The following is a 24,686-nucleotide window of genomic DNA, read 5'->3' on the forward strand; positions in this document are numbered from 1 at the left end:
TGGGCTTAGGGCTAGCATACGATTGTTACTCACTATTTCCTGTGTATCATTATAATTGATTATAGATGTCCTGAAAGTCCCGTTTTTTACTGTCACTATCGCGGCTGGTGACTTTAATCCTTTAGACCAAGTGAAATCGTCACAAATATAATAACCGTCGGTGTAGTTTGTTTTAACCGTTATAAACCTCTCGCAGTTCGGTTCTATTTTAACTTGCTTTACCGGATAGTCGAAATATATTGGTATTTCGGTATTAAATGTTCGCAACACTTTATTTTTGAAATCTATATTACAACCTAATTTTTTAAACAAGTCCATCCCAATAAGGCCCTTATATTTTGGGTCAAAATCAAACAATAAAAATTTGTGGTGTATATCGGTGTTGAACAGGTAAGGTAAAGGTAAAATTGCGACGTGCTCGTGACGAGTAGTAGCATGCGCGGTTTTTACCGTAAATGGCTCACGTTCGATGCAATGTTCGAGACTAGTACCGGCTATTACATCCGGTGATATCATACACCGTGAGGCACCAGTATCTAATAAAAATTTACCTTGAAACTCCGGTAATTCGATGTAAGGGAGGTGGTCTTTGCCGTGGTGGTTGAGGTTAACACTATTTATCAGCTGAGGTTCGATTGGTCCTCGTCCTGAAGAAAATCCTTTTGATTTGATTCTTCTCCCGACATATCTGGCATATACTCGTAGTTTTGGTCACTGTATTGCATATTATGGTTATAGTACTCACCACTGTAATATGGGTCGTAATTGTCAGGGTAATACTGCTCCTGGCTATGCTGTGTGTAAAACATTTCTTCCGGTGCAAAGCGCGGTTTTTCGGGCTTTTTTACTGACCTCATAGTGACGTCTGATACTCTTTGTGGTGGGTTTATTTGCTGTCGAGGTACATTTAGTTGTGGTCTAAAGTTGCCTGTATTCCTAAAGGTACCTGATCCGCTAGGTCTCACATTACCTGACGCCGAACCACTCCTCCAAGACGGCATGGTTGGCCGTCGTTGTGGTTTTAACTCCGGGTTCCAACTATTGCGCGGGGGAAGGTTACTTACCGGGTAAGAGATTTGGTTAGACTTAGTTATTTCCTTTTGCTTATGCTGTATATTTAGTGAACTAAAACTATTATTAAATCTATTAAAAGCTAATCGGGCTTCCTCTTGTCTAGCCGTCACTATAGCTGCTTCTAGAGTCGAGGGTTTTGAAATCCTCACCCCAATAGATACGTGAAAGTCTAAGTGACTTACATATTGGTCTATTACCATATTTTCGTAGTATGACTTATCTGTGTGTCTACCTACCACGTTTAATGTGTCTAATATTTCTCGCAAACGTTTACCAAATGACTCTGCGTCTTCGTTCTTATTACGACGCAACCTTATTAATTCTTGCATCAATTGTATTTCGTTGCGTGGTTCGCCTAATCTACGCGTTAGTGCTGTTTTAATAGCTTGCCAACTATCCACGTTTCCCTCGGAAGCTATTGCACAAATTGCAGTATCGCTCAGTTTACTCTTAATTAAGCTAATAAGAGCGGGGTGTACCCTAACTGGTTGATCCAATAATGATATAACATTTTCTACTTCTTTAATAAAATAGTTCAATGTTTTAGGGTTACCATCGTACTTAGGTAACAGTTCAGAAACGAACTTAAAAGTTGCTAGTTCGATGTTTGCCATTGCCATCTTTTTAAGCTATACAACACAAAACTATAAAACTCACAATTAAATAACTTTGTAATAATGTTTTACGTAAGATTATTAGCTAGTACTCTGCTTATTCTGTACGACAAAAGCGTGAAAATGAATTATCAGCAACGTTATATGATCCGCGATTTTAGCAAACAATAAAACGTACCTGTGATTTATAATATTGCTATCCAAGCGAATTACAACTGTGTCATTGACATATGCATATAAAAAAAAATACCTATCAGATTCACCTACTCTAGTGTATGTAGTGCTTTGTTTATAACGATTTTAGTCTATACACAAACACACATAACATTCAGGATATAACGGCAGGAAATATAGCACAGGAAACTGGGAATACAACTTGCACTCACCCCAATGTCCTTTGCATCTCCAACCGGGCCTTGTAGTACAGCAGGACTCCCAATTCTCCGGAACTCCCGCTTGATGATAGTCGCCGTTCGTAGATCCGTTGTATGAGCTCGCGAAAATAACGGTTGATACCGTTCACTCAAGCCTGAAGAGTTATATTCAAGGCGAGTGTCGCGATCCTACCGACTGCGCCAGTTAAGTTACGGCGAACGAGTTAATTATAAAAAAAAGAATTTATTTAATTAAAACGATGTTTATTCGTTTGAATGTACTACAAGACTAATTTATAATTACAATATATTTATTAAAGTAAACTTATTGCTAAATCTGCAATGGTGCAGTTTCTGTTATGACGCACGGGGTCATCCGATGCGGATTCAGCAAATACGGGCATCGGGCGATTGCCTAACTCCCGTCTTGAGATTAATAATGTCGTATTCTCAAAAATATATATAGACAGTTTTTGTTTATCAAACTCACCTGTACGTTCTGTTGACCCATTCCTTCGATCCCAAAACGCCGTACCACATGTAGTTCCTGGCTCTTGACCTGCACTTCTCCGGATGCTCTTCCCGCTTATTATGGAAGTCCAGGGTTATTTTTGCATCAATACCGATTCCAAAGTAATTATTCATGACGGCTCTTTCATAGAAACCCTCCAGCAACGTCTCGTCGGGGTCCATGAGGGGACTCACCGCCGCGCAAAGGGCATCCGCGTTTGCGAGCAGACACTGACTGATGAAGCCCTGGGTAACGTGTGGCCAAGCCGGTAGCTGTACCAGGGGATTGATGATGGGCAATTTCCTGGCCTTTTCGCAGCTTTCCGATTTTGAGGAGCTGCCCGTGTTCGCTGTGGCACCACTCTCGCCCCATATTGAGGATACGGATGTCGAAAGCCTGCTATGATTGATACGATCAGTTTAATCATTAAAAACCGGTAGGCAGCGGCTTGGCTCTGCCCCTGGCATTGCTAAAGTCCATAGGCGACGGTAACCACTCACCGTCAGGTGGGCCGTATGCTCGTCTGCCTACAAGGGCAATAAAAAAAGGTTCAATTATTACTTATGTAAAATACATAGTATTTATGTAACTTTCATTTATATGTGGAATACAATGCGTATACCATTATACTTTAATATGAAGCAATTTGGGATTGCAACCCTATCATCCTTTAAGTAAGCGTGGGATCAAAATGGAATAGGTGCAAATGTAACAGTTTTATTGAAAGTGTCCTCTAACCCCGTTGCGCTCACGCCCTACACCAGCGGTCGGGGAACTTTTTTAACTATTACCTCAAAATATTTTTGTAAAAGTTGATATTACCGCATGGCGAAAAAAAAAACGAAATCGCTTCTTTTTAGCATCTTTCATATTATAGCCCCCATGATAATTTTGAAAAGAAAACAATAGCTAAAAATTTAATTTAAACATCATTTATTCAATTGATTAATGTAATACCTAGTAACACATAACGGTAATAATAGTAATATATGTAATATACAATTGAAGAAAAAAAATCGACCCCACAGAAAATATAAGTAAATGATAATTTCGGGCTATTTTATAATTCATATGATATTTTTCTTGTATTATTAGACGAAAAAACTAGTTTTTATATATGCCCCCATAAAAAGCTTTTTTAATTTAAATGATTTTTTTCGGAATGCCTACAATAAAATACCTGGGTCAATAACGTGAACTTTGTGTTTCCAAATAATGTGTTCTATCTCATTCTCTCGCCGGCTGAATCCTATACATTTATGTGTTTGTGTCTCTATGGACTTATTTTTTCGTTTCATCGAGTTTGAAATCACAACGACTCTAAAGAAGTTTCACTTCAACATATACTTTTACTCACAAAAGTTTCATTTTTACCCCCCAAAATTTCATTTTACCCCATTTGGGGTAATTTACCCCGGTTCCCCGACCGCTGCCCTACACCATAAACCATGCCGCCACTAACTATTATTCAATTACTATATTGACAAGGCTGAGAATGAGTTAATTGTGAATCTTCTCAGAGACTTCAACCTCACTTCCAACATGAGCAAAGTAACGCAAATATATCACAGCTCAAATCCCGGTATATATTTTTTATGACTACATTTGCGCCAATAACGCGTTCACGAATGATATGATGAAGGAACAAGACATTTATAAAATTTATGTATGTATGCTTAGCGTATATATTCTCTCTACCCTCAACATCTCAGAGCGCGATGACATCCGTTCAGCCGAGGATAGACTGAGCTGGCGCAAGATAGTCTAAAAGAAGGTTATCCAGAAAGGTCACGACCCCCCGTATTCAGGATTATCGACAGCATTACAGTCCTGAATATTTCTACAACGAAGCAATGATGGCTTCCCATTTCAAAGGTAGGGAGGGCAAGCACTATCACAAAACAATTTAAGTCGTCTTGGCCAGCGGGATAAGGTGGATATTGCATTAGAATCACGAGATGCAACTGCGCCGGTGTTTCAATCCCGCAAGCAGCTATCACTTTTTCTGATGAAATACGTACTTAACAATTGACAGTTTGTCATGTGTCAAAGATCGTACCGATTGTCACCTGTTCAAAGGCTTCGTTAATTATTTAAGTAAGCTAAGTAGATTTGAGATCGTCCGGTCACTTTCAATAATGTCATTTCAAATCCTACTTAATTTCACTGTTACATGAAAACAAAACGTTCAAAAAAAAAACTTGGTAATAACATATGACATATATATTTTAGCGGTAGGCAGCGGCTTGGCTCTGCCCCTGGCATTGCTGAAGTCCATGGGCGACGGTAACCACTCACCATCAGGCGGGCCGTATGCTCGTCTGCCTACAAGGGCAATAAAAAAAAAAAAAAAAATATATGAAAAGAAAAATAAATTCTAAAGAAAATATTTCACTTTTATTGTGGCTGTATTAAAACATAGAGTCGTACTTCAAAATGAGTTACGATCTGTTTTGAAATCCTCGCTCTAGTCGCTTTGAATCGAAATATCGAACCATTCCGGTTGGCGGAATGCTCTTTATCTTGACATTTTTATTAAGAAAGCGACTTATAGCTTGCACAATCTCGTTGAGTCTTCCATTTCATGTTCTTTGAGGATTATATTGATATGTTTATTGCTCGTTGATCAAACATAAAAATGTTTCACAAGCACATGATTTCACGATAAAATAGTGGGTACTTTTTAAGTAGATTTTACAGGTGTTAGGACGTCTTGTGAGTCCGTACGGGTAGGTACCATTACCCTGCCTATTCCTGCCTTGAAGCAGTAATGTGTTGTAGTTTGACAGGGCAGGCAGGGTGGGGCAGGTGTTGTACTTTTAAAAGTTGAAACCTTAGAACACATGTCTCAAGGTGGATGGCGGCATTTACGTTGTATGTCAACGGGCTCCGGAACCATTCAACACCAAGTGGGCCGTGAGCTCATCCAGCCATCTAAGCAATAAAAATAAAGGTAACTATAAAGGTAGCAATGGCCCCGGTATTATCGGCGTGCATGGGCGACGCTAAACAATTACGATTTGATCGGAAGTGCGATCATCTGCGACATGGAGACTAGATAACAGAGTGCTTAAAATTTTATTTCACAAATGTGTATTCGTGTATAAATTTTTTAGGAGTACGACAGAGCATTATTTTATGTAGCCAATTAATTATAGCTTAACGCACCTTTAGAATTGAAATGGTTTGGACATACTGTCACCAGGTAAGACGGTTTAGCGTACTTGCTTCTATTGAAAGATGTATTGAAATGTTGGACTCACTTGTCCGGTTCCCCTGGCTTGTAGAGACTCCCGCAGGATATCCGTCTGGTAGCTGCCGGTGAACAGCTTAAGAATTTTCCATACTCCGGATCCGAGCTGAGTAATTTCGGGTTGTCGGACTGTCTCCTTTCCCGCGCGACTCCTATGCTAGGCTCAGGCGAATTTACGCTTAAAGTGTCGGTAGCTTGGTCGAAAATGTCGCTCAAAACCGATGCCATCCGACTGACGCATGTCTTGATGCTTTTCTTGTCTTCACTGTGCGAAGGCGACGGAGGTTCCACGACTACGCTGACTTGGGGAAAGGATGGTATATCCAAACTGGCCTTCTCCTTTTTCGGTTCAAGTTTAGGAGTGTCGTCGACCCTGAGATTCTCTTCGGCCGTTTTCGGAAACAAGCCTTTGAGGCTCGAATCATCAGGCGCGCGCTTTTTTAAGCTCTTCCTGAGTTGTTTCTTGAATGACTTCCTGGCTATATCGCTGCCCTCTTCAAACTGCGCCAAGCTGCAGTACTTGATTTGATCTTCTACTTTCGCAACGTTTTCAATGTAGAATACTCTATTTTCGAAGCCGAATTTCTCTACTTCTCCCTCTTTCTTCTTTATTTTAGATATGTATTTGTTTTTGCCTTCATTCTTCTCGAGGCTGGGGTTTCTGCTGTCCATAACTATGTCAGAGACGGTGTCTGAAGTGAAAAGGGTTGTATCGTCTGTATACGTTTCATTGTCACCGTTCTTTCCCATCATAGCCATTAGCACTTCTTGTCCCAGCATCGAACTGATGTCGTCCATGATAGATTCTCCGTGTAGCGTCTCCGAGTTGACATATGTGGTTTCGGATGCTTCAGGCGAGTCGATATGTCCTATGCATCCGGCTTCGTCTATATCGCCCGGCTTTATGTCTATAATCTCGGACATTAAGCTGAAGTCATCACTGATGTTGGATCCTTCGGAGCTGCTCCCTTCTATTTCGAGGTCGACACTAGAGAGGCGCCTGTCGGGAGAGCACTCGCCGCTGGCGGGACTCACTCGGGCGCTCAGCTCTTGAAAATGTATCTCGTCTGTGTACGGCTTATCAATGTCTATGATGGTCAATTGTTCCGATTCATATGTGTCTCCTTGTATGATCGAATCTCGTTTATCACTGTCATCGGAAATCACTAGATTGGGTATCGTGAGGCTGCTGTTATCAAACGTACGATCGTCTGGCCGGAAGAGGTTCCGACACGAGCTGGTGTCGCATGAGGAGAGGTTAGACAGCGACAGCAGGTCCTGGGGTGAAGCGGAGCTGGTTTTATTACGGTCCGGTTTCTCAACTTCCAAATTGAATGAATCTGATGGATTTGAGCTTATTAATTTTACTATGTCTTCATCTACGTCTGGAATGCTGAAAGAGAAGTACGGTTTTATTTATTTCCCGTGACGTAAATTTGATTGAAATAGTCAACAAAATTAGTAGTCAGCATACTTGTCAGGTTGCATAGAAACGGCAGATATAGCCGAAGCGGCAGATGAACGGCGAGAGTCGGCGAAGGCGCGTGGCACTGGCAATGACAGTGACGCCACCGGGATGTCCGTCGGGACCGCCGCAGCCGCCTCCACCGCCGCCACGCCCGTCGCGCCCGACGAACTCTCGCACGTATCACAGGAGTCCGCCTCAGGTGGTCCAACGCCCTGGTCAACCAAAGACGCCCCAATTCTTACTATTTCTTTGGTCTTAATTGTGAATTTATTGTAGACATCAAAGTTAGTCTAAGCGCGTCACACAATCACCTATCCTTCCGTGAAGCAACGCATCATGAATATGGTAATAAAAGGTAAACTGTTTGTAGGGCACTTTGCGGGTCGGTTCTATTGTTCTGTCAGTGGTTGCGGCAAAAGAATCTCTCGTTTCCACTCCAGACAGGATACCATTAGCATTTCATTAGTATATAAAAAGCTGCCAGTTTATAAATAACAAAATACGCGGAAACGATTATAGTCCGTCCGTAATTTAACGGCCCACCTGATGTTAAGTGGTTGACGAAGCCCATTATCATAAGGTGACAGGAACCACTAGCCTTACGGATCGCACGGTTATTTCGTGGCGGAAATAGGCAGGGTCGCAGTACCAACCTGTGCCGGCCTTTAATATGTCCCATCACCAGTAACTGGAGTAAGATAAGATTTAATCCTGAAGATAATTATTTCTATGACGACTGCCTTTTGAATTACGAAGAAGGGCATTGTACAGTAATGTAGGATTAGTAAGAACGGAACGTATGAAAAGAGTGTGGAACGGAGCGTTAAGATTTGAGCGAGAGAAAACGGTAAGAAAGGGAAAAGAGAATGATAAACAGAATTACAGAGAAAAGGAAGATGGCAAAGACGATTAAAATGAGCAAGGCTTAAATAAGGTGTCGATTAATTTTTAATTATTATAATAAAGACGATTTTGGAAAAGAAGATTAAAGTGCAACAGTGGAACAATTTTATTTTATGTACCCAATTCTATAGTCATAAATCCGAGGAATGACAATTTTAAACAAACCTGGGGATATATTAGGGACAGGGTCCTCACCAGTGACCGCAACGCCTTCCGCACACTGTCCGCGCGACCCGCCAGTGCACACCCACGCGCGGCCCAGTTCAACTGCTCCTGTTGTCAAACAGGATTCGTTCTATTGTGGCTATTCTACACAAACCGCAATCCCAATTTGACTTTTTCTCAAAAACCCCATACACAACAAATCTATTCCAGATCCTGCGGACCGAATGATAAACAGTTGACGTCACCCTAAACACGTCATTTCAGATCCTCCCCATCCACTAACGGTGCTTTAACCTCAAGCACCGGTCATCGTTCTCGTCGAACCCGTCGCTTGCGACGAAGGGCTCGGCGAGTAAATTAACCCACAGACACGGCCCACCGAGTTTCTCGCCGGATCTTCTCAGTGGGTCGCGTTTCCGGTCCGGTGGTAGATTCTGCGAAACACTGCTCTAGCTAGGGTTAGTGTAGCAAGTGTAGTTAGTGTAGCCCCTTGAGGCTATCAGCTTAGATAGGAAAAAAAAACACACACACACACACACACACACAATAAATTCATCCTCATCACCAGCCCACATTTGTTCACTGCTGTCTATACTTATTTATTCTGAGCCCATCCTACCCCCACTCACCGACCGAAATTCAGAAACACTTACAATTAAGGTTACTCATTTAAGACTAAACTTTCAGATTGGATCATAAAATTTAAAGTAATTTGTATGCCGAATGAAGTAACTATTCTAAAACACAAACAGCTCTGGCGTTGTAAGCTGATACTTTAATGTGGAAACTACAGGAGTTTAATGGAATACGATTAACTCGTTTCAAATTTTCGCGCGCGTGCTCTTTCGAGTCGAAACTGTGAAGAAGAACAGTGTTTCCCAACCTGTTTTGTGTCATTCCCCACTGTAACATTTCTACAATTTTTTATGTCCCCTATAATTTTTAACATAAAAAAATTGATTTGTTCACTTAAGAAACATAAATGATAGGTTTTAGGAAGAAATCACTATGCAATTGTTATCAAAACACAGTAAGTAATATTTGAAAACATATAATAAAAAACTGAAATATCACATTCGAAATAATTTTAATACAGAATTTCTATAGGTATTAATTTAGTGCGATTGCCCCCCTTAATAATTAAATTGCCACCTTGTGGGGCGTGGGCCCCATGTTGGGAAACACCGGTGTAGAGCCAAGCTTCAGTGTTTGTACTTTTCGAAGTTATTTGTCGAAGAGACCTGCCTGTTCATTTTTCTATACATTTAATTCTGGATATGGGCAATTCTCTCTCTGAGCGGAGTTCGGCCTGGAGTCAAATATTTTTTTTTAAGGGATTTTATGACCTGGTAACTAAGACCTTTAGGTCATGTCTTATTATAATTTATATTTTTATTTTTATGAAAAATGATAATATGGAGTGAAATGAAATGAAGATGATTAATTTGAGACATTAATCAACGGGGATGAAATTAAATTAAATGAGATGACTTTTTTCACAAATGTTCGTTATATATTGCTCGCTGACAAACGCTCGCGGTGAGGATTCATCCATAAAACAACTTACTTTTTCAGTCTTATCAATGCTGCCCTTTTCGGCGAGCGGTTGGGTCTCAGGTTCGCTGTCGCTTGTCGTCTCCAAGGGCTCCCATAATCTATAAAAGATAAATGTTTGTACCTGAGATTGTTATAACCAAATTTAAGCCAATAAGTGCTCGTATGACAATGTGAATCAAGAGAACATGTAATCAAGAAATAATGAAACTCAATTCGTTATTCCAAGATTTAATAAACATGTTTTCTTCGGTTTATGCGAGTCTTAGACAAAATCAAAACTGTTTTTAATAGTTTAATTTCGCGTTTTTTATTGTCATAACATTATTTCCAAAGTTTCTAATGTTTTCTTGATCACGGATCAGCTGATACTTGTACGATGTGATGTATTCGAGAACTGATTTCATCACTGAACGCTTTGAGTTTACCACGGAAACATTATTTTCTTTTCGATAAATTTTAATTTTATATTTTCGTTCATTACCGACATTTATAGTTGTATTTTAATGAGGCAATAAATTATCGGACTCGTGTCTAAATGGTTACGTAACGCAACACTGGCAACACTAACTTGCATCGTCCGTGGTCGTGAGCGAGATGCGCCCGCGCGTGGAGTAGCAGCGAGACGGCACGCTTGAGGCGGTGCGCCGCCCGCGCCGCGCCTCCCCCCGCCCTCTCCCCGGCCGCCGCCAGCCGCACGCACCCCGCCCGTAGGGACGAGCTCGCCAGGCAACTCACTTCACCTGGCTACGTTAACAATGATTATACCCTGATAAAATAATCTATTCTAATATTCTAAAGCTGAAGAGTTTGTTTGTTTGAACGCGCTAATGTCAGGAACTAACTGGTCTGATTTGAAAAATTCTTTCAGTGTTAGATAGCCCATTTATTGAGGAAGGCTATATAACATCACGGTAAGACCAATAAAAGTGGAGCAGCAATAAATGATGTTTCAAAATAGGGGTTTAAATAGCTCCTTAACATTATATAATTCAAAAATATTTTCACTTTCTACGTAAATGAAGTGGGGGTAAAATTTAGCGTTATGCCAAAGTAACTATTCCACGCGGGCAAAAGCTAGTATCATTATTAAAAAAAACTTGGTGCACGTGAATGAAGTGAAACTTTTTTTCCGATGCGTAGTATTGTGGTTTTCTTCATTTTTCATCCTTAAATCAGATTGCTCTTGTAATAAGGAATGCTGTGTATAAGAGACGCGATATCTATACAACGCGCATGCGTTGGAGTGCTACGCATTCACTCTGTCTCTTTCTAGTATGGTAGCGTTAAACGTTTAATGCAGCCTTGTTAGAAGTCGCATTAGAAGTTTCACTTCAAAATATTGGTTGTCTGTTGGTTTACGGGCGATAGTTTTATATGATAACGTCAGTAGCAGAACTATTAGAACTGCTAGCCCTGACGTCACGAGAAAAGAGCGATAAATTGGTCACAAGCCACCGCTTGTTGCTTGTCGATCGTGCATCTCTACCGCCGCGTTCTGCGCTCTCGCTTGCACACTCAGGGTCAGGCGGAACGTGACACTTTTTCGTGCGTGCAGCCGGTCCTTTATCGATTTATAAGAAGTAATTACTTCAAAAATGACTTTCGTATTAAAAACATTAATTAAATTCAATTTCCCACATCGTTTTTTGGGTTTAGAAACCAAACTCTTAAACCGGGTTTCATAATAATTCAATTAATATAGGGCCAATCTAAAAGTTATGTCTGCCGCATATAACACTAATAGTCCAGTTTCTAACACCAAGACACTAACGCATTTGAACAACGACTGAGAAACATTACATATTTAGTGTGCGACAGAGACAAGGCTCTACGAAGCCGAAATTAGCCGATTGTCTCTTTCCTAGGCCGAAGTGAAATATTTATGGGCCGGTACTGTAGTATGTACTTTGTAAGAGAAAGCACTAAATGCAGCCTATGTTTTTATTGCTTGATAGACCGGCACACGGCGCATATAATTTTAAGTAGTCCTATGTACCTCATGCATGAGATAATTACAATTTCATGTAGGATATAAGCTTATGCCGCAAATCTATAAAAGAATTCTAGAGTAGACCAATTAAATTAATTTATCACATTAATAATTCAGGTGAAATCATTGAAAATATTATTATTATTATTCGAAACACCAGAGTTCGTTGTTATCTGTGTGTATTTTTTTGTGCAATAAACATTTTCTATATATCTATTGAATTAGAATAGGCGAGTTACTTTAATTAGAATGAAACAATTCATTACCTGCATGATGTCGTGCAAGTTTTTTAGGAGCGCGGATTCCTCCAGCAGGTCCGGTGGTACTGGTGGAGGAGGCGGCGCTGATAATGAACGCTCAAAAGTCATTATCGACCACCTGTACATTTACAGTAATGAGAAACTTATTCTTGTCAACAGTGGGGACCCGTCAGATCTGGTCAAGGTTGAAGTGGCAATGGGCAAGGGAGATTGCTTGATGAAGCTAAGGTAGTAGTAGACATGGGCAGGTCGTGACAATTCCTTGGATGCGGGCACTATAGTACTGGTCATTGTGACAAACCTTGAGGGAGGCCTATGTCTAGCATGGGTCGATGTTGACGGAAACTCATGGTCTATCATATTATTATGGGAGTTTATATTTTTTTTTATTGCTTAGTTGGGTGGACGAGCTTACAGCCCACCTGGTGTTAAGCGGTTGCCGGAGCCCATAGACATCTACAACGTAAATGCCGCCACCCACCTCGAGATATAAGTTCTAAGGTCTCAGTATAGTTACAACGGTTGCCCCACCCTTCAAACCGAAACGCATTACTGCTTTACGGCAGAAATAGGCAGGGTGGTGGTACCTACCCGTGCGGACTCACAAGAGGTCCTACCGCCAATAATTACGCAAATTATAATTTTGCGGGTTTGATTTTTACTACACATTTTTTACATTTATAAAAAAGTTAATGAGAATATCTTCGAACCGTATTTGACTTGGAGATGCAGAGATAATTGCTTTAACGATTGTCATTTCCCAGTGGGTATCGTTTTCTAGTAAATTTAGATATCTTGGGAATACTGTAGCATTAACAGTCTGTAGTGACTCAAATGTCATTGGCGCACGCACATTTACCAGCAACAACCGCAAATAGAAACATTCATCATTCTTTGGATGAACTGTATACTGTAACTGTAACTGTTGATCGAAGGAGAATACAGGTGCTCACACGCACGCTTCGCTCGTCACGAAGTGGCTACCGCAACCCAGTGACGTAGCGTGGGTATCAGCCTAGCCGCCCGGGGCGGAAGCCAATTTTGCCGCATCTTTATTTAATTATTTCACTTTGATGTATACTATACATTAATTCTAGATTTTTTTTTGGCAAGAGCAGCCATCATTATTTTTTATTATATCGACAGGTAATATTTTAAATAAAAAAGTTTATCTAAGTGTTACAATCGCGTTTATTAATACAAAAAAATATTCTACTTTAACCACTTATGGCAGCCACGTTACGTCAATGTGAAATGGACAACTGACAATTCACCAATAAAACTTTCTTTGAATTGTCAAAGCATCACACATTCCTTACTATTATAAAATATGGAGAATCCCCGCGAGTCAGTATAGACGGTGTTGACAGTTCAATCAAATTTGTAGTTGCGATAAAAATATGAAATGGTTCAAATATTTTTATTATTTATCGTGAAATTTTGCCGCCCCCTAAAAAGTGCCGCCCGAGGCGGGCCGCTCCCCGCGCCCCTACCACGCTACACCACTGCTGCAACCCATACCTAGACGTCAAAAGTCGCTCACCTATTTAAACCATTAAAAAACAACAAAAAAACAGTCGTACCTGTCCAGCATTTTAGTGGACGCGCGTTCGTATCTCTCGATGAGCTGCTGCAGGTTGGCGGCGTCATCGCACGAGGCGCCCCAGCCGAGGACCCGAGCTAGGTCGTTGCCGGTGCCCAGGGGCAGAACCGCAGTTTGAACTTGTTTCTGTTGGGTAATTGACAGATGAAAATATTCAATCCAGTTACGAATAATGAGAATTTATTTCATCAGAACACCCTGTAGTTGAAAAATCATTGACAGATAAAATGTAGTTGAAAAATCATTGACAGATAAAAATATTAAACCCAGTTAGTTACGAATAATGAATATCGATTTCATCAGAACACCCTGTAGTTGAACACTGATAGTCCCATCACTCGCATCACTCGATACGAAAAATCATTGACAGATGAAAACATTAAATCCAGTTCGAATAATGAATATTGATTTCATCAGAACACCTTGTAGTTGAGCACTGATAGTCTCATCACTCCCATCACTCGATACGAAAAATCACTGACAGATGAAAACGTTGAAGCCCTTTTCGAATAATGAGAAACGATTCCATCAGAACACCCTGTAGTTGAGCACTTATAGTCCCATCACTCGCATCACTCGAGTATCGTAATTGCCCCATAACACGGTAGATTGGTTCCGCGTTATAGGAAATTCGTTGAAGGAGTATTCTCGCATAACGCGCTTGTACGATCCCATATAACGCGTTATATACAAAATATAATACAATAAAACCAATGTTTTTACAATTAAAAAATTAGGAACGCAAATTTAATAATTCAATTTTATTTTATTTTATAACAACACAATTGACACAATGTGCAAAGGTACGCGAAATTAATTATGAACTGTAAAATTCATTAAACATTTTACATACGCGTTATATGAAGGAATACCCGTGTTATAAAGGGGATTTCTGCACTTAGGGCGCGTCACCTATTACGTCACATTCTTCTTCTTCTTCGTCGCTTCCTCAATACTGAGGGTCGTGACCACCTTGGTCCAGTTTTTGCACTAGCTTCCTACAATGTTGCCTGCATTCGCCTGCTTAATGGCGCCCGGGACGCTGGTGCTTGTGGCCTCCTTGACAATTTCCGTCCACCTGGTTGGCAATCTTCCTCGACTTCTCTTTCCTTCTACGTGACCTACAACTATTAATTTTTCCAAGTTGTCAGGATTTCGTCGGGCCACGTGTCCGAAGTACTTGAGGAGACGCTGCATACAGATCGTAGATAGACGGGTCTTGACGTCACATTACATAACTTTAAATAAAAATGTATCACTCACGTGCATCTCCAGCTTGTCGACTTCCTGGAGTACCCAGCCCACTGAGCCGTCACCAGAACACACGAGCACCCTGATCGGAGCGAAATGCCTGAACAGTCTGAGCCCCATTCTGGGACCGGCGCCGCTCAGTTCAAAGACTTGCGCTGGGTTCAGCAGCTGCTTGAAGCGACGGAGGAATTTCACGCCCTGGTTGTCGCCTGAACGGAAAATTTTGCTTATATTTAAAAGCTTCACATGTGTTATAGTCACAGACGTAATTATTGTTACGCGCTGGGGTTCGGGATAAATAAATTTCTATCAAAGTACAACTTAAAACTGTATTTATCACCCAGAACACTAAAAAAATACTTTAAAATTCTCAATTCACTTCTTTCGCTTCGTTTCAGGTGATGCGTTCGCTGTTTCTGCGTGCCATCTCTGCAACGCTCTTATAGTCGATACGACACATCTCTAGAATTATCGAGAATATTCCACAAAAGTAGAGTATTGTGTGTGTATCTATCTATATGACAATAGATGGCGTTACTCTTACCGGTATTACGTTATGCTTATTTTTGGCATGAGGTAATTATGCAATCGAATCGAGATTTCGACTTAAAAAGTCTCACGACGTTGTAGCATACAGGTTGTGATGTCTAGCGGTTCCGGTAACCATTTAAACCTGGTAAAGCCGTAAGGTTGTTCACCAATTGAGAGCTATAAAAATACCAACAGTCCGGCTCTGGAAAGAACTCGTCTCCTTATCTATCATAAAGTGTTGAGAAATTATCTCTACAAAGATGTTTAGGACTATTTAGCTGTAGGCAGTGACTGGTTACGCCCCTGGCATAGCTGACGTCCATGCGCAACCTTAACAACCCATCATCAGGTAATACAAAAGTTATGTGGCGGTAGGTAGCCATCATACAACGCAAGATATTTGAGAGATGCCTGAATCTCGCTAACGACATTTTCAAGAAAAGCTTGCATATATACAAGTTCCGAACAACAACATTCGGACCGTCGCGGGTTTACCGAGTAATATCACCCGCTCGGTGGAAGATCTTCTCTTTGTCGTTTAAGCCTCTCAAAGTTACGATTCTTACCTGATCTAGAGTTAACGAATACAATGAGCGGCGAGGCGTTAGGCGGACGATCCGGTACCCATGCGTCGTCAGGTCCGACCGAATGCAGACGAGTCGGTGGTACCACTGACGCTCTCGCTGGTCCCAGGGCACAGGGCGCTCTCCAGCCAGGCTTGCAGGCAGCGTGGACACATTTCCGGCACCAGACGCATCTGAAGTCTTGAAGCCTAAGTTCCACACAAAAAAAAATCGGTTTGGCTTTAAAGTCGGTTTACTGACGATAGTTGAATGTGACAACGTCATAAGAAATTACTGATGGAATGGTTTCATTTTTCAATTATCGCAATTATCGTTGCTATAAACAATTGACACGACATTAACTTTTCACTGAACTTCATACTTGACGAAAACATGTAAATGTATTATTGTATAGCAGCTGTCCACACGGATGCATCGCTCACTCAAGTCGCCTCAGAGCGAGGTAACGCCGCATGAGTCATGTTTTTTCGTGGGTACAGTCGGCTCCATCGAATTATAAGACGTTGTCACGTCAATAAACCTTAACACTGGTCTATTTGTTATTTTTAATGGGTACAATATTTGAGTCATTAGGTGGGGGGGGGGGGGGGTGCGTTGGGGTCTATGAGCTTTAGCAACCGCTCGGTACCAGTTGAACGCAAGTTGATTTACCTTTACCAATCTACATATTGATGAGTGAAAGGATCTTTAGTTTAAGCGACATTGCGCTTAATACGCGGCCTTTTATATTTGTAATCAAAGGTGTGTGTTTATTAGGTATTGGATGTTTTTAATTTAACTTCAATTAAATTTATTTGATTCAAATAGGTCAAGAACTTTTTGTGATATGATAATTTTTTTAAATTTTAAACTCTTAAATGGCTCTCCTGTAAAGTTGCAAAAATGTCGCTCAACTAAATAGCCTTAATAGCTCTTTATAGCCAAACAGCCCTCGATATAAATATTCATAATAAATTATCGTTCTAGTATGTTTTGATTCTATAAGCACAAAGCAAGTACCTACTTAACCAGAAGTTTGAATGATTTCAAACTGGATGATGTTCTGAATCGGACAAAAGGGGGAGCTAATAAAAATTCTCAGCGGAATAAACAAAATTTCAAAAACATTTTCAAAAATTACGCCCAAAGGTTAAGCGATACGAACAGCTTAATATCGGCTGGTCTAATGCAGTTATAGTGAAGTAGTCGAGGCAAGTTAGCTCGGAGGACAAGTTGCCGATATCCGAGGCCGGATCCGCTGATCTCCCGGGAATCGGATAAAGAAATAAGTCACAGGGTTGGTGTGTTGTAAAAAATTAAAAATGTATCCATTGTACTTTTTTTAATTAATAGAAATAGCCTTGAGACATGTATGTAATAATTTTTCATACGTACACTTGAAGAAATAATTAGAACTAGCTGACCCGGCAGTCTTCGTAGTGCCTCAATCGATAAATAAAAGACCTAAACTTTTGTATAAAATAAACTTAAAACAAACAAAAGGAATCCGTCCGACGGGGGACACATCAAAGGGAAAACAAAATTATTATTTTTATTGAATTCCGAGCGTTTTCATATTTATCTACCTTTTAAACCTTCTCTGAACTTCCACAAATAATTCAAGACCAAAATTAGCCAAATCGGTCCAGCCGCTCTCGAGTTTTAGCGAGACTAACGAACAGCAATTCATTTTTATATATAGAGAAGAAGAAGATAGGTTAATTATGAATGTTTCGATTTGCTTGGCAGGAATAGCAGGTGCTGTTGGAACTTGTATTAGCGCTTTTGAACGTTGATGTTACTAAAAAAATAGGGAGCATCACGACATTTTCACGACATTTTCTTTCTGAAAATTTTCTATTTTTCCAACGGTACCAAATGTTTTATCTGTGTTTGTTTGTTTTGTCATGCTGCCTTCAATTTTAGTTATCTGTGCATTTCATGGAATATCACAGGCGGGGTAGTCCAGACCTCGGGCCAGAATTCATCAAAATATCTTTTAACAGATCACAACACTAAGACAAACTAGAATCTCTTAAATGAGAATAAGGTTGTATTACAAACATTACTAGTGCTATTCCAGTAGGAACATTATCCGTGAAGAATATTGTAGTTCTAAAGAATTCTTTTCGTTCATTCATAGTCGACTTTGTGGTTCGATGTTAACATAGATCTAGATATTTATTAATATATTTAAATCACTCAATTCGATGCACACATTCATCAGAACGAATATATGTAATTGGAATCCCTGTGATTAACTTTTGGCTAGAAAAAGAAACAATCTTATCGATCAAAATCAAATCGATTAAAATCTATTAAAGTTTCTTTCTCACGTTTTACCTCTTCTAATTTTCACATTGAATCCAATTCAATTCAGATATCTCAAAACAGATCATTTCTTTCTTGGTCTAACAGCAGACAAAACATGATACACAGTTAACGGCTATCTTAATGAATGTAACTAAGAGTTGACACAGCCCTGACGTCTCGTTGTTACCCAGTTGCCTTACCCGCAGAGCGTTCGAGAAATTGACGGATATTGGCTACGAGATTATGTCGAGACAGACTTCAGAGTTCCGTTTTAGATTTGGGTCGATTGATTCTGTCGTGTCGTAAATGGTAAATTGTATTTTGGAAAGTTTTGCAAAAAATACATTTATTTGGGTAGATTGATTCTGTCGTGTCGTTAATGGTAAATTGTATTTTGGATTTTTTTTTAAAAATACATATATTATTACACACTGATCGGCAGCCGATCCCAAGACTAAATTACACAAAGTCACACGGATGGTTGATAAAGACGTGACTTTATTTTAATAAAAACACATGTTGTTATATTTGTTGGAACTTATGGATAGGTTAATCGTGAATAATGAAAAATACGATCAGTTTACATTTAATCAAGCATACAGGATATGCATTCTTTCTTAAAAAGGATTACGTTTTGAGAAACGTCCTTGAGCCCGAGAGAGTCGTCAATAACTAAAGACCTTAAGGACACAATATTTATTTTATAATGAGGCATGTGCTTCTTTTACGACGCATGAAATTTGTTTTTGTAGGCATGATCGTAGTGTTCGAGAAATTCTTATAAAAACGCTGAGTTATGACTGCAATCCACTTCAAAGCCAAATGTTGAAATGACAAAGTTATAAAACAAGCTAATCTTACAAATTACGATTCAATTTTGTACAGAAAAATTAACAATATTCATATCAGTTCAGTACAATATCAGTTATTAATTTTCCGAATTTGATGAAGCCGATTCCATTCTTTAATCTCATACAATTGAAACAACAAAAGCTTATTTCAATACCGCTGTATTCAGGTCACGGGTCAGGCTTAAAATTAATCGGACTATCGACTAACCGAAGTCTAGATTCAATTTCAAAGCGTCCGTAACAATCGGTGAGCTCGATACAGAATGTGGAGGGTATTTGAAGACACGGGCCTTGTTAATAAAGTTAAAATCCGATTTTTATTGATTCTGAATTTAAATCGCAGTTGGCAAGTCATATGGTAACTTCACTATTTATTTTTATTTTTTATTGCTTAAATGGGTGGACGAGCTCACAGCCCACCTGGTGTAAGTGGTTACTGGAGCCCATAGACATCTACGACATAAATGCGCTACCCACCTTGAGATATAAGTTCTAAGGTCTCAAGTATAGTTACAACGGCTGCCCCACCCTTCAAACCGAAACGCATTACTGCTTCACGGCAGAACTAGGGAGGGTGGTAGTACCTACCCGTGCGGACTCACAAGAGGTCCTACCACCAGTAAAAGAGAAGTGATAAAGAAGTCTTTTCTACTATGTTGCTACTACTATTTTCTGTTGAGACATCATCTATCTAGTCCAACAACACTGATGAATACGATGATGAAGAATTAATTTCTACTAAACACAATAAACTAGGAACAGAGCTGTTATTTACCTAAGCACTGATCCGCAGGTTTTATCACAGACATCACATTTGGCAGCAACCGGTAGGTTCCCTTCTAGCCACTGGTGCGGCATTATTATGCTCTGTAACAAAAAGGCCAATAAGTTTTTGTAGGTTATCTTTTTAGATCTTCGTCTGAGTTCAAAAGACCTCAACGATAAAAATTTTACGCGCTGGGGTTCGGGATAAATAAAATTTCACCAAAGTACAATTTTAAACTGTATTCAACACTTAGAACACCCAAAGCACTCAACAAACGCTTTAAAACTCTCAATTCGCTTCTTTCGCTTCGCTTCAGGTGATCCGTTCGCTGTTTCGCTTCGAGTAGCTCCGAGTACTGACTGACTGCGTGCCATCTCTACAACGCTTTTATAGTCGATATGACATCCCTAGAATTTTTGAGAATATTCCACACATCTCTAGTAGTAGTTTCCGCTATCTCACAATAGATGGCGTTGTAGTTCACGAGCGTCCTAGGCGCTACTAGATCCTTCGATATTAGTTCGATTATTCGGCGATAGATGGCGTTACTCTTACCTGCATAACAATAGTATGTCCGGCTGCTTGTTCTGTCTAGTCCTCTCCATTCCCCGAACCACGGATTACGACTATATTGATTGATTGATTGAAAATTCTTTATTGCACAAAAACATTGTACAAATGCGAACTTAACGCCATGCAGGCATTCTCTTCCAGTTAACCCTCGTTGATGAAGTGAAAGATTCAAGAAGTGCGTAGCTGTTATAAAGTTAATAAATGGCGATAATTTAAAGAATTCTAGTAGACATGAATTGAAAATAAACACTAGCTTATAATTATATTACCAAAATAAATGAATAAATACATAGATTAGATATAAGACTCTATCATCCACCAATTTTTTTTATTTTATTAAATACATAAAAGGGGAACAAGTCGCCCACGGTTATCCGGTCCCGAATTCGGATTCCCGGTGTTATGGGAAACAGAGACCGGATATACGGATATACAGAGTATCTTTAGATAATAAGCATCCAGACAAAGAGCAGTCAAATCTATTCATCACAAGAATGTTTGCCTGATGTATAATAGTAATCGAATCCACGACCCGCGACGCAACAGACACGGTCTCTAATTACTGCACCATCGACTCAGTCTATTGTAGTAGTGTCCTCATTTATTTTCCTACCTGATGCATTAACTAGTTTTTAAGCCCTTAATTCTGATCGTAAGTACTGATATGGTAGGACGTGTTGCAAAGTCGATGTCTATCCTTACCCCGCCTATTTATGCTTCAATTGGATAATACCTTCCAATTTTAAGAGTAATGAAAACGGTGTTTTAATGCAATTAAAACTTATACATCTCAAGGGCTATGGGCATATGTAACTAATCTAGACCGAGCGAGCTTTCGATTTGCTCATCTAGGCTGACTAAACGTAAAGCACCTTCATAAAAAGCCGCATGTAACTTTGCCGCATTCACGTGAAAAAACAGTTAACCACGTTCTTAGCAATTTTGTTTAATTTCTAAAGGTCAATTTTATAATAATAATAGCCTTTTTATTCCTAAACATAGGGTTACAAGAGGTCCCTAAGTTCGATGTGCCTTTTGGCATAGGCCTCCTCCAATTCCTTCTGTAACGTATATGCGACCTAATGTCGATTCTCATAATATTAATCTTTGCTGACCACTCTACGAAACATACTCTATGACTGCCCCGCCATATTGTCTACGACGTACATGTTACACGCTAGTAAAAACTATATTTGTGATAACAAAATAAAAATGTAAGCCCGATCGTAACGTTTGTCATTTATAAAAGAACCCAAACATTACATGGTGTCAGAATGGCAACAAATAACAACGAAGCAGTCTCCGGTATTAAACCACCCGGATACTTGCACATCGAGTCGGACAACAAGTCGGCAAATTGGAAAAAATGGCGACAACAGTTCGAATGGTATGCAACAGCAATTCAGCTAGGAAAGAAACCTGCCGATATTCAAGCTGCAACATTCATGTCAATCATAGGACCAGATGCAATTGACATCTACAACAGTTTTAATTTGAATACAATAGACGAACAAAAATTAAGCATCATTATCGGAAAGTTCGAAGAATATTTCGCGCCGAAAAACAACATATCGTTCGAAAGGTATGTTTTCTTCAAAATTGAACAACATGAAGACGAATCGTTTAACGAATTCATCACTAGAATTAAAACACAAGCAAACAAATGCGAGTTTGGCACTCTACTTGAAGAAATGCTAAAAGACAAGATTGTATTCGGAATAAAATCAACCCAAATCAGAGAAAAATTACTCACCGAAGAAAAACTTGATCTCACAAAAGCCACAGCCATCTGTAAAAGCAGTGAACAAGCTTCCAAACAACTTAACGAGTTTGAGAATAACAACAAGAGTGAAAAAATACTGACAATCAAAAGTAAGAACTTCAGAAATGAAAAATTTGACTGTAAAAGATGTGGTTCAAGCCACAAGGCTAGAGAATGCCAAGCCTACAACAAATTATGCACAAAGTGTAACAAGGCCGGTCATTTTGCAAAAATGTGTCGTTCCAAAATTCAATTGAAACAAAAAAATAAAATAAATACTCTAGAAGAAAATTCTACATCAGAAAATTCAGATGAATCATTTATAGGACAATTAAGTGTCGGCAACTCCAAAGATTGGACAGAAAGTGTCGAAACTGCCAACACAAAATTCACAGCAAAGCTTGATACTGGTGCAGAGTGCAACGTCCTTCCAAATTTCATAGTACAGAAAACTCACGCTTGTATACAACCAAGTCGCACTAAAAATTTAATAAGTTATTCAAATAACAGAATTTCAGTACTTGGAGAAGTAAAGTTACAATGCAAAATAAAAAAGAAAACTGCTAAAATACTATTTAAAGTTGTAGCTGAAAGAGTCACACCAGTCTTAGGACTAAACACTTGTGAGAAGCTGGGACTAATTGCACGAGTTGAAACATTGAAAGAAAGCTCATCCAATGATGACATATTTAAAGGGTTAGGTTGCTACAAAAATTTTGAGTATGATATTGACCTCATAGAAAACCCCAAATTTGAAATAAAACCAACAAGAAAAGTTCCACATGCCATAAGAAATGAAGTAAAACAAGAATTAGATAGAATGGTAAAACTGGATGTCATCACACCTGAAACAGAACCGACACCAGCAGTAAGTCCGATGGTGGTAGTCAGACAAAAAGGAAAATTGAGAATATGCATCGACCCATCAGATGTGAACAAAAATATTTTAAGAAGACATTTCCCACTTGCAACAATAGAAGAGATAGCAGCAGACATCAAAGGATCAGAATATTTTTCCCTACTAGACTGCACCAAAGGATTTTGGCAAATTAAATTATCAAAAAGAACACAAAAGATACTGACATTTTCTACACCATGGGGAAGATATTCATTCAAAAGACTTCCATTTGGACTATCGTCAGCCCCTGAAATTTTTCAAGAAATCTTGACTAATCTTCTCAGCAAATTCAGAAATGTAAAAGTATCAATCGATGATATCTTTATTCATGCCAAAAAGAAGGAAGAGCTACAGAAAACGGTCAAAGAAGTAATAGAGACATTGAAAATTTCTGGCTTCAAACTCAATCAAAGCAAATGCATCTTTGAAGCCAAAAGAATAAAATTTTTGGGTCATATAGTCTCAGCCAAAGGCTTAGAAGCAGATCCTGAAAAAGTAAAAGCCATAGAATTCATGAAAACACCACAGAACAAAAAAGAACTGCAAAGGATACTAGGAATGATAACATATTTAAATAAATACATTCCCAACATGTCAGAATTAACAAACCCTTTGAGAGACCTACTTCACAAGGACACAAGTTTCAACTGGGAATTCTATCATGATGAAGCACTCAACAAAATTAAAAAAGTCTTACAGAATCCACCAGTGCTAAAACTATATGATGTAAACAAACCAGTCACACTAAGCGTGGATGCAAGCTCAAAGAATCTTGGTGCAGCACTTCTTCAGGAAGGCCAACCAGTAGCTTATGGAGCCAGAACATTGACTAAATCCGAACAAAACTACCCTCAAATTGAAAAGGAAGCACTTGCTATACTATTTGGGTGCAAAAAGTTCCATGAGTATGTCTATGGCAAAGAGTTATTAGTCGAATCAGATCACAAGCCGCTCGAGACAATATTCAGAAAAAACATTCAGTCAGCCCCAGCTAGACTTCAACGTATAATGCTCAACCTAACACCGTATTCACCAAAAATTACATTTAAAAAAGGCACAGAAATACCACTAGCAGACTTTTTAAGTCGTGATTGTGACACTTCAAAACTGAATGACTATCAGGAAGAAGACCTGAAGATCTCAATAATATTACCAACAACATTTGACTACACAGAAGAGTTGATCAAAGCAACAAAAGAAGACCCCCACCTGCAACTCTTGTTAAAAACAATAATGAAAGGGTTCCCAGAAAAGGCTGATCAACTCCCTACAGAATTGCATCACTACTTCAATTTCAAAGAAGAACTAACATACTTCAAAGGTCTAATTTTCAAAGGTCACAAAATTGTAGTGCCCAAAACACAAATACCTCAGATGCTAAAATACATACACCAAGGTCACCTTGG

The 24,686-nt window shown here is 39.4% G+C and overlaps 1 protein-coding gene across 1 annotated transcript in view; it reads right to left on the reverse strand.

The window, feature by feature from the left end:
* LOC101745704 (diacylglycerol kinase eta) overlaps positions 1 to 24,686 on the reverse strand; it is a 181,021-nt gene that overhangs the window by 19,864 nt on the left and 136,471 nt on the right. Inside the window, exons 6-16 of the mRNA XM_038016147.2 lie at positions 20,057 to 20,148; positions 16,121 to 16,326; positions 15,036 to 15,232; positions 13,753 to 13,898; positions 12,176 to 12,287; positions 10,488 to 10,663; positions 9,930 to 10,017; positions 8,363 to 8,470; positions 7,301 to 7,506; positions 5,837 to 7,219; positions 2,553 to 2,969 (exon numbers count right to left, since the gene is read on the reverse strand). Of these exons, the coding sequence (XP_037872075.1) occupies positions 2,553 to 2,969; positions 5,837 to 7,219; positions 7,301 to 7,506; positions 8,363 to 8,470; positions 9,930 to 10,017; positions 10,488 to 10,663; positions 12,176 to 12,287; positions 13,753 to 13,898; positions 15,036 to 15,232; positions 16,121 to 16,326; positions 20,057 to 20,148 (3,131 nt within the window). The remainder of the gene's footprint in view (positions 1 to 2,552; positions 2,970 to 5,836; positions 7,220 to 7,300; positions 7,507 to 8,362; positions 8,471 to 9,929; positions 10,018 to 10,487; positions 10,664 to 12,175; positions 12,288 to 13,752; positions 13,899 to 15,035; positions 15,233 to 16,120; positions 16,327 to 20,056; positions 20,149 to 24,686) is intronic.

Source organism: Bombyx mori, chromosome 15 (assembly GCF_030269925.1).
Source record: "Bombyx mori chromosome 15, ASM3026992v2".
Taxonomy (NCBI): Eukaryota; Metazoa; Arthropoda; class Insecta; order Lepidoptera; family Bombycidae; genus Bombyx; species Bombyx mori.